Source organism: Schistocerca cancellata, chromosome 3 (genome assembly GCF_023864275.1).
Source record: "Schistocerca cancellata isolate TAMUIC-IGC-003103 chromosome 3, iqSchCanc2.1, whole genome shotgun sequence".
NCBI lineage: Eukaryota > Metazoa > Arthropoda > Insecta > Orthoptera > Acrididae > Schistocerca > Schistocerca cancellata.
In genome coordinates, this window is record NC_064628.1 from 719,520,346 (window position 1) to 719,535,121 (window position 14,776).

At 42.1% G+C, this 14,776-nt stretch overlaps 1 protein-coding gene across 4 annotated transcripts in view; it reads left to right on the forward strand.

Moving 5' to 3' along the window:
- Positions 1-14,776, forward strand: part of LOC126175734 (equilibrative nucleoside transporter 1) — a 187,488-nt gene that overhangs the window by 153,057 nt on the left and 19,655 nt on the right. For all 4 annotated transcript variants that reach the window (XM_049922684.1, XM_049922685.1, XM_049922682.1 and 1 more), the window contains exon 9: positions 754-875. In XM_049922684.1, coding sequence (XP_049778641.1) covers positions 754-875 — 122 coding nt within the window. The remainder of the gene's footprint in view (positions 1-753; positions 876-14,776) is intronic.

Here is a 14,776-nt window from a genome sequence, read left to right on the forward strand (position 1 = left end):
GAATTTTGGCACCATTGAAAAGCATTGCAGATTTTGTTTTGCAGTCCCTCTAATGCAAAGGGCAGATGCTATATTTTGTAGTCCTAGATCACCATGAGTGTAAACAGACTAGAATGGATGATTTCTTTTTGTATAATTGATCATATAAAATAGTAATCTCTTTACACTTAGAAATTTCCATACCTTTGCTAGTGTATCAACTATTATTCTACATTCTTCCATTATAATGACAGCAGTTGTATGCATCATGATTTTATCCAAATGTGGCTAAGTGAATCTTTACTACACAGTTCTTAAGTATAGCCAAATTAAAATCTCGAACCAACAGAAACACTGTTGATCTGCACACCATCACTATTTCTATAGTCTATTGATTAGTTATTTTTGTTTATTCCAGCACTTGTGAGGCAAGTGCAGGTAGTCTTTATGTAAACAGCATGGTATGACTCAAAATACTTTGACTAGTCTGTGTGCATGACATGAAGGGGGAAAGGGGAGGGGGGAATGATCTATTTTATCATTTTCATAGTTTCAGTACTCATTCTCTGATCCTTGTTTTTGTTTTGTAAGTGACAGGGAGAAGTGTGTCAAATTGTAGTATTGAAGTATGTAATTACAGCGTCTGTAAATTTCTGTTTTAATCATATTGTATTTGAAAAAGATAGAACTGTTAAAGATCTGTATTGAACCTAACTTGATAATGAACATTACCTTTTTATAATATCATGACTAATCATATCTTTGTTCCTACAGATATCAAACAGAGTGATCCAGATTTTATCATCAGTGAGAAGTACTTCACTGAGGTTACGTGTTTCTTAACATTCAACGTTTGTGCCATGCTTGGAAGCTTGTTGTCCGCTGTTTTCACGTGGGTAAGTATTACTAATTGGAGAGTACTGCTATTTTGTTTATTGTGAAGAAGTATTTTGGTTTAATTATAAAGACAAAATTTTCAAATTTCTTTAAATTAGTTATCTCACCCATGTGCTGCAATGAGTAATTAAACATAATTATTGGGAGTTGCAGTTCTCCAGTTTCTAATCTACTTTTGCTATCAAATTAATGAAGAGGTAAGAAGAATGTGTACTACTGACATGGAAACGCCTAATATAGTACTTCTGAATTATTACAATGCAATCAACTTGTGATAAAATATATTTGGTTGAAGTAACATCTTGCAGAGACTTCTTTAACATCCCTGTCACTTTAGCATTTCTATCAGTATATATTACAACAAAAATATTCAATTATTGATAAAATATAATGTAAACGAATAGATAAAAAAATCCACTCACCAGGGAACACACACACACACACACACACACACACACACACACACACACACACACACAAAAGGATTTAACTTTTACAAGCTTTCAGAGCCAGGGCTGAGACTTACCGGACGGGATGAGAAGGAAAGGCAGATCCTTCTCATCCCGTCCGGTAAGTATCCCCTGACTGGGTGACTCTTTTTAACTGTACTCCTTTTCCTAAACCTCTCCAGTCCTTTCCCTTCACCCCTCTTCCTTTCCCTTCAACTCTTCTGCCAGAAGAAGCAGCCACTGGCTGCGAAAGTCTGTGAAAGTTAAATCCTTTCGTGTGTGTGTGTTCCCCAGCCGCCGGTTGGTGAGTAGATTTTTTTAACTGTCAGCATATATTTATTTACATATTTATCAAGACCAAATCTCTCAGTTTCTTATCACCATTTTCTACATATACTGGCGAGGGGAGGGGATATGGGTATAGGAGCAACTTCTCCTGTGAATTATGTGACAAGATGAACTGGATTTTTTGTACAAGGGTTGGACAAAATTACAAGAAAATCCACCTAATATGATATGGGGCCATCTTTGGATTGCAGAGCAATAGTTTAAGGCATCATAAAACACCTTCTAGAAGCCTGCAGCTCAAATCATTTTCATCTATGCTCTTTTTAAGTCTCCAAAATCTCTTACGGAAATGCTAAGATGGTTTCCTTTTAAAGTACTCAGATGATTCTCTTCCCATTCTTAACAAGCTGAAGCTTGTGCTTGTTCTCTATTGATCTTATTGTTGGGGTATACATTAAACCTTAACCTTCCTTCTTCCAAAGTGGCTTGAATTCTCTAGCGGATAAAACATCATCAGTGGTGATCCATTACATTTTATATCGAGCTTCAGAAAGAAACTTCCAATTTCTGAGTTGGTTAATATGCCCTTAATTGTTTTTTCACTACAGGTGACAACTGTCCAATAATATTCAAATCCAGGAATTGTAGAATTGAAGGAAATCATGGTATTTCAGCCTCATGATCACCAAATCAGTCTTGGAAATTTACTGTCATAACGCCAGGCACTATCATCTTATAACATGCACACTCCGCTGGGAACTGTGCATGTTATGTTGAATGCATAACTTATCCTACCGTTGTTCCACAGACCTTATTAATTATCTCTGCTTCTTTACTTTAGTAGACCCCTCTAAAAACACTAAAGATAGAAGAAAGTAGCAGAGATTCCCCTTGTGTTCTCAATACGTAAACATAGGAAGATAAAGTACACTTGTTGGACTACATTGGATTTTTTTCATAGGTCACACAGCCAGTTTTTGTGCTTCTTACAGTGCTGAAGCCTTTACTTTGCATTCACCAGTTTACAAAATGTTTGCAATACCGACTATATTGTTAGGACCCACTGGCCGCAGGGGGTTATAAAGTGCTTAGATGACTGAGAGATATGATTTGGGAGAGAGGGCTGAATCACGCCAGGGCATACAGAGAATCGCAGACAAGTTTGGCATCGATTTTTATTCTGCTGAAGAATATACAGTGTCTCTACTGATCCAGATGGCAATTGTGCAGTGTGTGTACGTGCATCAGCACAAACATCTTCACTGGACTCTGCTGCTACGGCACTTGGCCTCTTCGTCCTTGTGATGTAACGGTTCCTGTCCTGGCGCAGGCGGCATGGCCGGCAGTGTGTGTGTTGGTCGAGCTGGAAGCCCCATGCAGCTGCCCACCAGTGTGTGGCTGGCTATTTCCTCAAGTGCTTCTCATGAGCGAGCCTCAAAAGCTCCAGTCACTTGCCCAGGGCGGCAGCTTGCAGTCTGTTGGAGCATGTCACCAAGAGAGCAGAGGATGGGTGTCCGTCTGCTGCCCACACCTATGCCCCTCCAAGTTTTGGACTGTGGCATGCCTGTACAGCAGAGCTTGGCGGTTGATTTAGGGGGCCAATTGGCCACTGAAATTCATCAATTCATCAAACTCAAACAATCTTTATTCCCTCCAGTTCCAGATATGAACAGAATGGTGATGCAACTGCTTGCCTTATGCCTCTGGGCTCCCTTATTATACTCCTTTTGTTACACCTCTGATGTAGTCCGTGTGGAGGGGATGAGTGGGGTGTTCCTTAATAATTATGATGTCAGCTTTTTCTGGCCTGCTTCCGCCCCCACATACAGGTTGCTAGGTCCTGTTATAGCTGCAACATACAGGTATTTTGTTGCATGTCAGTGTCGTGTGTTGCGCCTGATTTCTCCACACCCATTTCCACGTTTGTGTATAGTCCTGCCAGGCCGTGCTTCCTCGCCTGCGAGTGATGTCGTCAACTTACCCCGCAGAACTACTTACTTAATAACAACACTACCAGTGCCCACTGTCCAATGTGTCCATCGGTCCTGTAACTTTTACCTTCCGAATGCTGCCCAAAATTTTCAAGGATTCCCTAAATCTATACCTATACTTATTTGTAATGCAACATACTTCCTCCCTTTCGAGAAGATTCGTCCCAAATCTCTAATATCTGGCTCCCACTAAACTACCTTAACTGTAATAATTTATATATTGAGGACAATCCCCCAGTTCACATTGTAATTTCCCCACATGGAACTTCTCTTCACACTTATATTGCCCCCCTTAACTACCATGTACCCCTATTGTACTCTTATATACTAATTAACTCCTTAAAATGCCTATCAACCATTCTGCTGGTTATTGGTGTGCTGGAATGTCTACAGCAGCTGCCTACTTCCATTTTACTCAGAAATACAGTACGCAAAATCCTGCTAAAAACATGCCACAGCCAGTAGCTGATACACTTGATTTTGACACTTTGGGCTGCTGCTGTTCCCGTGAATAGTTTACATGCCACCACATTGTCTGCAGATTGTGGTCTAGTGGCTAGTGTTGCTACCTTTGGATCATGGGGTCTTGGGTTCGATTTCTGGCTGGGCTGGGGATTTTCTCTGCTCGGGGACTAGGTGTTCATGTTGTCCTCATCATTCCATAATCATTCATGAAATTCTAGATTGGACTGTGTACAGATTGGGAATTTGTACTGGTGCTGATGACCACACGGTTGAGTGCCCCACAAACCAACTGACATCGTAGTCATCATGCTACCACGTCTGTTCCATCAAAATTCTTCCTTGCTGGGACTTGTAATTTGTCCAAAGACTGCATAAGTTATGGATTGATTGTTATGTAAACAGGCTAAAATTTTGAGTAGGTAATACCTTCAGACATCCTTCCAGCCAGTACAATGTATTCTGTGACAGTGTCATAACAGTTGAGCCTGCGAGTGTAGCCAGAAGATGAAAGTCTGTCCCAATTACCTCACAAGGTGTACCATTAATAATCTTTCTGCTTTCCCAAAGCTCGAGTTTTCTCAACTCTACTGATCTTCCTCCTTCATAGCAATTCAAGCATACAGTTCCCAGCATGAAGACTGACTATACCAAGTGTATACTGACCCTCTGAAAGTAAGTTTAGGCTGTCAGAAGCTCTCACAACTTGTCCCATTTAGTTTCCCCAGTAGCAAACTCACTCAAATGTTTCCTTGTCAGTCCATACATGGCCACCCAGATGGATCACAACCTTCCCATGTGCGCACCTTTCCAACTTTACCCATGACATTACCATGAGTCTGCCTGTTGTCCAAGGCCAGCAATACTTCTCATGTTCTCACTTGTGCCCACATCCACAATATCCCCCATTTCACTGGATACAGGTGAATGATGTAGCGTTGAAACTCCCAAGTTTCTCCCCGCAACAGGTACGCGGATCACTATATGCATCCTGGCCACATCTGTTTCTGCCTCTACCCTAACTATACGGAAGAACAGTGCAACATTTTGGCTATGTGTTGTAACTATGTGGAAAACTGCTCTTCTGCTTGACACAGTTCGATTATGAATACCCCAAGTTGGTCTGTTATTCCACGTAGCAAACTGTGCTGGATTCAGTTTTTTGTCCAGTGCACTCAGTTGCTTCTGTATTCCCTCCAAATTGCTATTCAGCACTTCCCTCGTCCCGCTAACACATCGAGTTAGCTCTGTTGCCAGTTCCTGTACTAGTCCCATGTTATTCAACAACCTTTGTTCTAAGTTTGATAACAGTGTTGTATGCCACTCCATGACATCGTTCACAGAACTTATCTGCTGAACCTGAACAACTGTGATACTTAACTCCTGCACTTTCTCATCAACTGCTGTGGCGAATGTCATCTTTAACAATGTTCCTCCTCCATTTACTCAGCCTCTCTTCCACTGGCTCCTAGCTTGCGGAACCACATCCATCAACTGTGACAACTGCTTCCTTAATTTACTGTAAGTGAACTGCAACTCCTGGTACTCTCCTTTATCTATCTAAACAAATTATTTCCCTTTGCCTCCTTATACCATTCTTAAAAGACTTCTTCTACCTATGTACCTCATTTATAATCTCCCAGATCTTCACTGTTGCTTTTAGCATCCATTTATGACTAGTAAACCACACAGCTGTTTGTCTTGAGAACATCACACCAAATTCTAGAGACTGAACAGCTGTTACAAGCCCTGCCTCACCCTTGGTGAAACTCAACAACAGCAGGACCATCCTCATCCTTATGCATTGTTGAACAAAATTACTGTCTCACCTCCTCCCTTCTTCTGAGAATGCACGCACACGCGCGCGCGCGCGCACACACACACACACACACACACACACACACACACACACACACAAACAAAGAATATCAGTAATAACAATATGAATAAAAACTAACAACTCTGCATCATACAGCTTACTTACATGACCTTAAACTACATAGCACATCATGCCCCTTACGCTGCTCTACTAATGGTTGCAGTTGCCTTGCTATAGGGTATGGCTTCTTATAAATTGGTGTACTATCCCTTCTTGGTATGTGCCGTTGTGTCACTGGATTGCCGGGAAACCTCCATCTGCACAAAATAAATCACTAAACCTCGACAAGTTTTCCATAGCCATTCGATCATTACCCTTCAGGTGACCCACTTTCCCTCATAACACTTCCGCGTCAGCAGTTGTTTGTGGCTTTTCTCTAGACTCGACGTATCCAGGTTCCAAGACTTCCAGTGTGATTATTATTGCACCCTCTGTGAAAGTTATCCACACTAACCAGAATCATTTTTTCTGCAATAATCTCATTCGCACGTGCCAAATTCCTGCAGATGAAACAGTGTAAACTATCCAACTCTTAAGAGTTCAGTCACACATAATGTTTCTCAATATTTCTCTTGGCAAATCAGTATCCACTGAAACTCACTCTTCCATTCCCGTATCTACCAGTATTTTATGCTGCTGCTCAATCTGTACTGAAAACATTCATAAATATCAACCTTAGCATGATGTTTGTTGAGAAAGTAGTGCAAGAACCACTGAATAGCCCTCGCCTACACGTGGCAATACCTGCATATATTTCCTGAACTAATTTTTCTCAACTGAAAACTCGAATAGTGCTATACCCAATTATTTCACACTATTATCACTAACCCCCTTGTAACCTATATCATGGTCTCTCCAGTCCCCTATTTCCCATGAGGTTCAGAATAGTAATGGACACACGCGCCCCAATGTCAACCAAAAACCTTTGTTTCCTGACACTTACCAAGCCCATTAGGTAGCATTCCATCTCTGCACTAATTTGTGCAGTGTTACAGTCTATAAGAACTACCTTCCAACAGTTGAAGCACTCCTGTTTGCGTTTACCAGCTGGTTCCCATGGATGTGCTTCCCACCTTTCCTACTCCTCCACATGCATAGCACTCTTGTTGTCTACATTGCTTCCTTGTATGTCCCTCCCAGTCACGTCTATAACAACTGATTTCAGAACTGAACACCTGGTGATCCACTTTTTGCTTTGATAATATCCACCTTTTCTACATGTGTTGCAGCCCTAAGAACTGACACTAATTCTTTTGGCTTTTCCATTTGTACCCTCTGTGACATCTCTGTTGGTGTACCATGCAGAAAAACATCCACTGCTCTATTTTCTGCCTCTTGGAATAACAGCGTATTAGCTCCTGCACTCTCGGTCTGTACATATATCTTTGCATTCACAGGACGTATATGCCCCAGGACAACCAGTAAATCTGGGAAAACCCCGGGAATTATTCAGAATTCTGGGAATTTTTGATTGTTTTAGTTTTTAGTTAATTTTTTGTAGTTTTGACTGGTAAGAACTGATACTTAATCTTACTGTATTCCGCTAATGCAGAGTAATACTGCAGCAATAAAATATAAACGAGAGCAAAAAACAACAGACTGCTTCTCATGAGCGTGATGTCACAACAGTTTATGTTAGGTTCATTTGAGCAGTTGCCAGAGGGCTTATGTGCATGAGCAGTCCAGTCCTATATGAGCAGTATCTTCTCCCACTTCTGGCTACTTGGAGCCAGATGCTAACCAAAAAAATTTATCTGGCGCGTCCCAGCTGCCAGATTCGTGCATGCACAGAGCAGTCTGAGCTGTAGTGCAGACAGGTATAGTCTACATCTACATCTACATCTACATTTATACTCCGCAAGCCACCCAACGGTGTGTGGCGGAGGGCACTTTACGTGCCACTGTCATTATCTCCCTTTCCTGTTCCAGTCGCGTATGGTTCGCGGGAAGAACGACTGTCTGAAAGCCTCTGTGCGCGCTCTAATCTCTCTAATTTTACATTCGTGATCTCCTCGGGAGGTATAAGTAGGGGGAAGCAATATATTCGATACCTCATCCAGAAACGCACCCTCTCGAAACCTGGCGAGCAAGCTACACCGCGATGCAGAGCGCCTCTCTTGCAGAGTCTGCCACTTGAGTTTGTTAAACATCTCCGTAACGCTATCACGGTTACCAAATAACCCTGTGACGAAACGCGCTGCTCTTCTTTGGATCTTCTCTATCTCCTCCGTCAACCCGATCTGGTACGGATCCCACACTGATGAGCAATACTCAAGTATAGGTCGAACGAGTGTTTTGTAAGCCACCTCCTTTGTTGATGGACTACATTTTCTAAGGACTCTCCCAATGAATCTCAACCTGGTACCCGCCTTACCAACAATTAATTTTATATGATCATTCCACTTCAAATCGTTCCGCACGCATACTCCCAGATATTTTACAGAAGTAACTGCTACCAGTGTTTGTTCCGCTATCATATAATCATACAATAAAGGATCCTTCTTTCTATGTATTCGCAATACATTACATTTGTCTATGTTAAGGGTCAATTGCCACTCCCTGCACCAAGTGCCTATCCGCTGCAGATCTTCCTGCATTTCGCTACAATTTTCTAATGCTGCAACTTCTCTGTATACTACAGCATCATCCGCGAAAAGCCGCATGGAACTTCCGACACTATCTACTAGGTCATTTATATATATTGTGAAAAGCAATGGTCCCATAACACTCCCCTGTGGCACGCCAGAGGTTACTTTAACGTCTGTAGATGTCTCTCCATTGAGAACAACATGCTGTGTTCTGTTTGCTAAAAACTCTTCAATCCAGCCACACAGCTGGTCTGATATTCCGTAGGCTCTTACTTTGTTTATCAGACGACAGTGCGGAACTGTATCGAACGCCTTCCGGAAGTCAAGGAAAATGGCATCTACCTGGGAGCCTGTATCTAATATTTTCTGGGTTTCATGAACAAATAATGCGAGTTGGGTTTCACACGATCGCTGTTTCCGGAATCCATGTTGATTCCTACATAGTAGATTCTGAGTTTCCAAAAACGACATGATACTCGAGCAAAAGATATGTTCTAAAATTCTACAACAGATCGACGTCAGAGAGATAGGTCTATAGTTTTGCGCATCTGCTCGACGACCCTTCTTGAAGACTGGGACTACCTGTGCTCTTTTCCAATCATTTGGAACCTTCTGTTCCTCTAGAGACTTGCGGTACACGGCTGTTAGAAGGGGGGCAAGTTCTTTCGCGTACTCTGTGTAGAATCGAATTGGTATCCCGTCAGGTCCAGTGGACTTTCCTCTGTTGAGTGATTCCAGTTGCTTTTCTATTCCTTGGACACTTATTTCAATGTCAGCCATTTTTTCGTTGGTGCGAGGATTTAGAGAAGGAACTGCAGTGCGGTCTTCCTCTGTGAAACAGCTTTGGAAAAAGGTGTTTAGTATTTCAGCTTTACGCTTGTCATCCTCTGTTTCAATGCCATCATCATCCCAGAGTGTCTGGACATGATGTTTCGAGCCACTTACTGATTTAACGTAAGACCAGAACTTCCTAGGATTTTCTGTCAAGTCGGTACCTAGTATTTTACTTTCGAATTCACTGAACGCTTCACGCATAGCCCTCCTTACGCTAACTTTGACATCGTTTAGCTTCTGTTTGTCTGAGAGGTTTTGGCTGCGTTTAAACTTGGAGTGAAGCTCTCTTTGCTTTCGCAGTAGTTTCCTAACTTTGTTGTTGTACCACGGTGGGTTTTTCCCGTCCCTCACAGTTTTGCTCGGCACGTACCTGTCTAAAACACATTTAACGATTGCCTTGAACTTTTTCCATAAACACTCAACATTGTCAGTGTCGGAACAGAAATTTTCGTTTTGATCTGTTAGGTAGTCTGAAATCTGCCTTCTATTACTCTTGCTAAACAGATAAACCTTCCTCCCTTTTTTTATATTCCTATTAACTTCCATATTCAGGGATGCTGCAACGGCCTTATGATCACTGATTCCCTGTTCTGCACTTACAGAGTCGAAAAGTTCGGGTCTGTTTGTTATCAGTAGGTCCAAGATGTTATCTCCACGAGTCGGTTCTCTGTTTAATTGCTCGAGGTAATTTTCGGATAGTGCACTCAGTATAATGTCACTCGATGCTCTGTCCCTACCACCCGTCCTAAACATCTGAGTGTCCCAGTCTATATCTGGTAAATTGAAATCTCCACCTAAGACCATAACATGCTGAGAAAATTTATGTGAAATGTATTCCAAATTTTCTCTCAGTTGTTCTGCCACTAATGCTGCTGAGTCGGGGGGTCGGTAAAAGGAGCCAATTATTAACCTTGCTCGGTTGTTGAGTGTAACCTCCACCCATAATAATTCACAGGAACTATCCACTTCTACTTCACTACAGGATAAACTACTACTAACAGCGACGAACACTCCGCCACCGGTTGCATGCAATCTATCCTTTCTAAACACCGTCTGTGCCTTTGTAAAAATTTCGGCAGAATTTATCTCTGGCTTCAGCCAGCTTTCTGTACCTATAACGATTTCAGCTTCGGTGCTTTCTATCAGCGCTTGAAGTTCCGGTACTTTACCAACGCAGCTTCGACAGTTTACAATTACAATACCGATTGCTGCTTGGTCCCCGCATGTCCTGACTTTGCCCCGCACCCGTTGAGGCTGTTGCCCTTTCTGCACTTGCCCGAGGCCATCTAACCTAAAAAACCGCCCAGCCCACGCCGCACAACCCCTGCTACCCGTGTAGCCGCTTGTTGCGTGTAGTGGACTCCTGACCTATCCAGCGGAACCCGAAACCCCACCACCCTATGGCGCAAGTCGAGGAATCTGCAGCCCACATGGTCGCAGAACCGTCTCAACCTCTGATTCAGACCCTCCACTCGGCTCTGTACCAAAGGTCCGCAGTCAGTCCTGTCGACGATGCTGCAGATGGTGAGCTCTGCTTTCATCCCGCTAGCGAGACTGGCAGTCTTCACCAAATCAGATAGCCGCCGGAAGCCAGAGAGGATTTCCTCCGAACCATAGCGACACACATCATTGGTGCCGACATGAGCGACCACCTGCAGATGGGTGCACCCTGTACCCTTCATGGCATCCGGAAGGACCCTTTCCACATCTGGAATGACTCCCCCCGGTATGCACACGGAGTGCACTTTGGTTTTCTTCCCCTCCCTTGCTGCCATATCCCTAAGGGGCCCCATTACGCGCCTGACGTTGGAGCTCCCAACTACCAGTAAGCCCACCCTCTGCGACTGCCCGGATCTTGCAGACTGAGGGGCAACCTCTGGAACAGGACAAGCAGCCATGTCAGGCTGAAGATCAGTATCAGCCTGAGACAGAGCCTGAAACCGGTTCGTCAGACAAACTGGAGAGGCCTTCCGTTCAGCCCTCCGGAATGTCTTTCGCCCCCTGCCACACCTTGAGACGACCTCCCACTCTACCACAGGTGAGGGATCAGCCTCAATGTGGGCAGTATCCCGGGCAACCACAGTCGTAGTCCGATCGGGGGATGCGTGGGACGAGCTGGCCGTCCCCGACAAACCCCCATCCGGACCCCCACAGTGATGCCCATTGGCAACAGCCTCAAGCTGTGTGACCGAAGCCAACACTGCCTGAAGCTGGGAGCGAAGGGATGCCAACTCAGCCTGCATCCGAACACAGCAGTTGCAGTCCCTATCCATGCTAAAAACTGTGCAAAGAACGTCTGAACTAATCTACAGAGAGCGCAAACAAAACGACACAAAATTGAAGCGGTTATTAAAATACAAGATTGCCTAGTAAATGCAGTAATGCTGCCACTTGTGCACTGCTGACACACTGCTCGGCGGCGGAAGGAGACTACGCGATTTAACACTATTCGAGTACTAAAACGTGATGCTATAACTCTCAAATACTATAATACGCCCGAAATTTATGAATTAAACAATGCAAGTACCAAAAACACGCAAAGAAATTAAGAATTAAACTATGTAACAAATGAGTGAGCTAGGAGTATACGACTTGCTGCTGCAGCTGCTTATCCAACGGCGGCAGGGAGCACACTGACTGTGACCAACCGACACTGGCCGTTCAAAACAAAAACAGTTGACAGACGACTACGCGAATTTACACTATTCAGGTACTAAAACGCGATGCTACAACTCTCAAATACTATAATACGCCCGAAATTTATGAATTAAACAATGCAAGTACCAAAAACACGCAAAGAAATTAAGAATTAAACTATGTAACAAATGAGTGAGCTAGGAGTATACGACTTGCTGCTGCAGCTGCTTATCCAACGGCGGCAGGGAGCACACTGACTGTGACCAACCGACACTGGCCGTTCAAAACAAAAACAGTTGACAGACGACTACGCGAATTTACACTATTCAGGTACTAAAACGCGATGCTACAACTCTCAAATACTATAATACGCCCGAAATTTATGAATTAAACAATGCAAGTACCAAAAACACGCAAAGAAATTAAGAATTAAACTATGTAACAAATGAGTGAGCTAGGAGTATACGACTTGCTGCTGCAGCTGCTTATCCAACGGCGGCAGGGAGCACACTCTCCACGTGATCCGTGTTTACGTTTAGTGATTTTGCTGTTTCCCTTTAGTTCACAGCTCCCTCATCAAATGAAAACAAAATGGATTTCTGTGGCCGGAAGCTATCATGTCAATTAAAATACATTCACGTAATTACGGTAGGCTGGAATATATTATTAGTTTGTTTTCTGATTATATTTTATTTCCACGTTTTTGGCAGGCAAGCAATAATTGCCTTGCAGAACAATGAAGTTATTTTCATCAGTTTTCCAAAGAAATTTGGTTTTTATTAATCTTTTTTGCTGAGACAGTCAATGTATTTGAAACAAAATGTTTCATTCCACACCATTGGCTAACTTCAGCTGCTTGCTGAATTTTAAGTGCATATTTTCATATTCTGGCACATATGGCATTATGTCATAATAAAGAACCAAACGTGAGGTAGTACAGTACTGGTATTCGAAGAAAATGTACATCCCAAAAACCACACCAGGTTGAGGTCTACTTCATTGTGTATCTGGACATATGAATGTGCACTTCAAGTTGAGTTGTACATTGAAGTATGTTTTACAAAATTCTGATGCTCTTGGGGTATCCTCTGATGATGTCCTATTTCTTTTATGATGTAAGATCTCTCAATGCTTTATATGTATGAACATATGGGCTACATACGCCATCATAGCTGTGCACGCGCAGTGAAGCCTTTTTTCTGGCGCTTTCTGGCAACTGCTGCAACGAACCCATTTCTAACAGATCTCGGGAAGATATTGCGAATGGTAGTTTGAAAAGCACTAATTTCAAGGTGAATTGCCTTTTACGTAAGATGAATTCTGTTACATGTGAGAATTTGATGAATTTCTTAAATCACAGAGTGTTTGACACTTGTTTAAAACTTAACACTTTGAGGACCGGTCACTGAAAAGAATTTCTAGCACAGAAGACTAGACATTTATGTCATTATTTTAAATTTTACTGGCACATTTGTGTTATGTACCTTAAAGAGTTACACACACATAAAAAGACCAATTTACATGTGAAAGCTCAGCTTCTCTTGTAGCTTATTAATCTTCGAAATCAATATTTATGTGAAAGTTTAGCTTTTCTTGTAGCTACACTATTTATATTAATTTAAATCATTAACTTTTCCTATTTGTGTTAACACTACTTAACAATGGTGTTGCTGTTTGCTGACATCACGTGTCCTATGCTGTGAATATCTGCTGTCATCTGTTGGCCAGATTTCCTGATATGAACTGTGATTAGCTTACAGAAGGGCATCGTAATCCCAATTTCAATGTTTTGGAAACTAACATGCTTTGTTTGGTGGAATGTGTATTTATCATTTCATAATTATGAAAATATGCAGCTTATCGTAATATGAAAATACACAGTGTACATGTTGCTACTCATTAGAGATCTTTCCAGTGTTTTTTTTCTGGGTTTCATTTTCTAAAGTGATGGCGGGAAGATCCACACTGTGTATAAAGTGTTAACCATTCAAAGGATTGATAAGTTTTAGAGTTCTGTGGGAAAGTATATTGTCACTTAACATGAGAAAAGTGTATTTTCACCCAGGAAAAAGTATATTTTTTACCAGGAAATCCGGAAATTTTTTTCCTTGTCTGTGTATACACCCTGATTCAGTTTGTAGATTCTATACGAGAATGTCTCCACAGACTTGTTGCACTACATTGACAAAGTACTTGTACTACTGGCACAGTACGGCAGCTCACTCTCAAAACATATGTGCTTTACTCGAGGTCCTACAGTACATACAGCATACCTAATATCCTTAATAAAAATTTTCACATCCTCCGTTGCATTGCCTAAAAAGAGATTAATTAATGTGACCACTGTGGGGTCAGATGAGGCAGAAGGCATTCTCAATCCAGATTTATTTTCATCGTCATCATCATCATCATCATCATCATCATCATCCAATTGCAGCTGAACCTGACTTGCTTTCCCATCCTCTAACTTACAATTAAGTATGAAATTTCTCTACCTCTTGTGCTCCAATTCCTATGTTAACGTATGCACTCGCTGAGTTAAAGTGGCAACTGGATCTGCATAGTGGTAGCCTGTTTTTCCACCATTTTGCATACTCTAGTCTACCTTAACGCATTTTTTTTTTTTTAAAAAGGAAAAGAAAAAGAAAAACGCACACAAAAAAAGCACAGATACACAAAAATCTAACAACAAAGTAATTCTTCTAGTGAGTCATTGATCACCTACACTCAGTACAGCTACTAGCCAGATGAGCAATTTGCCTCTACACAGAA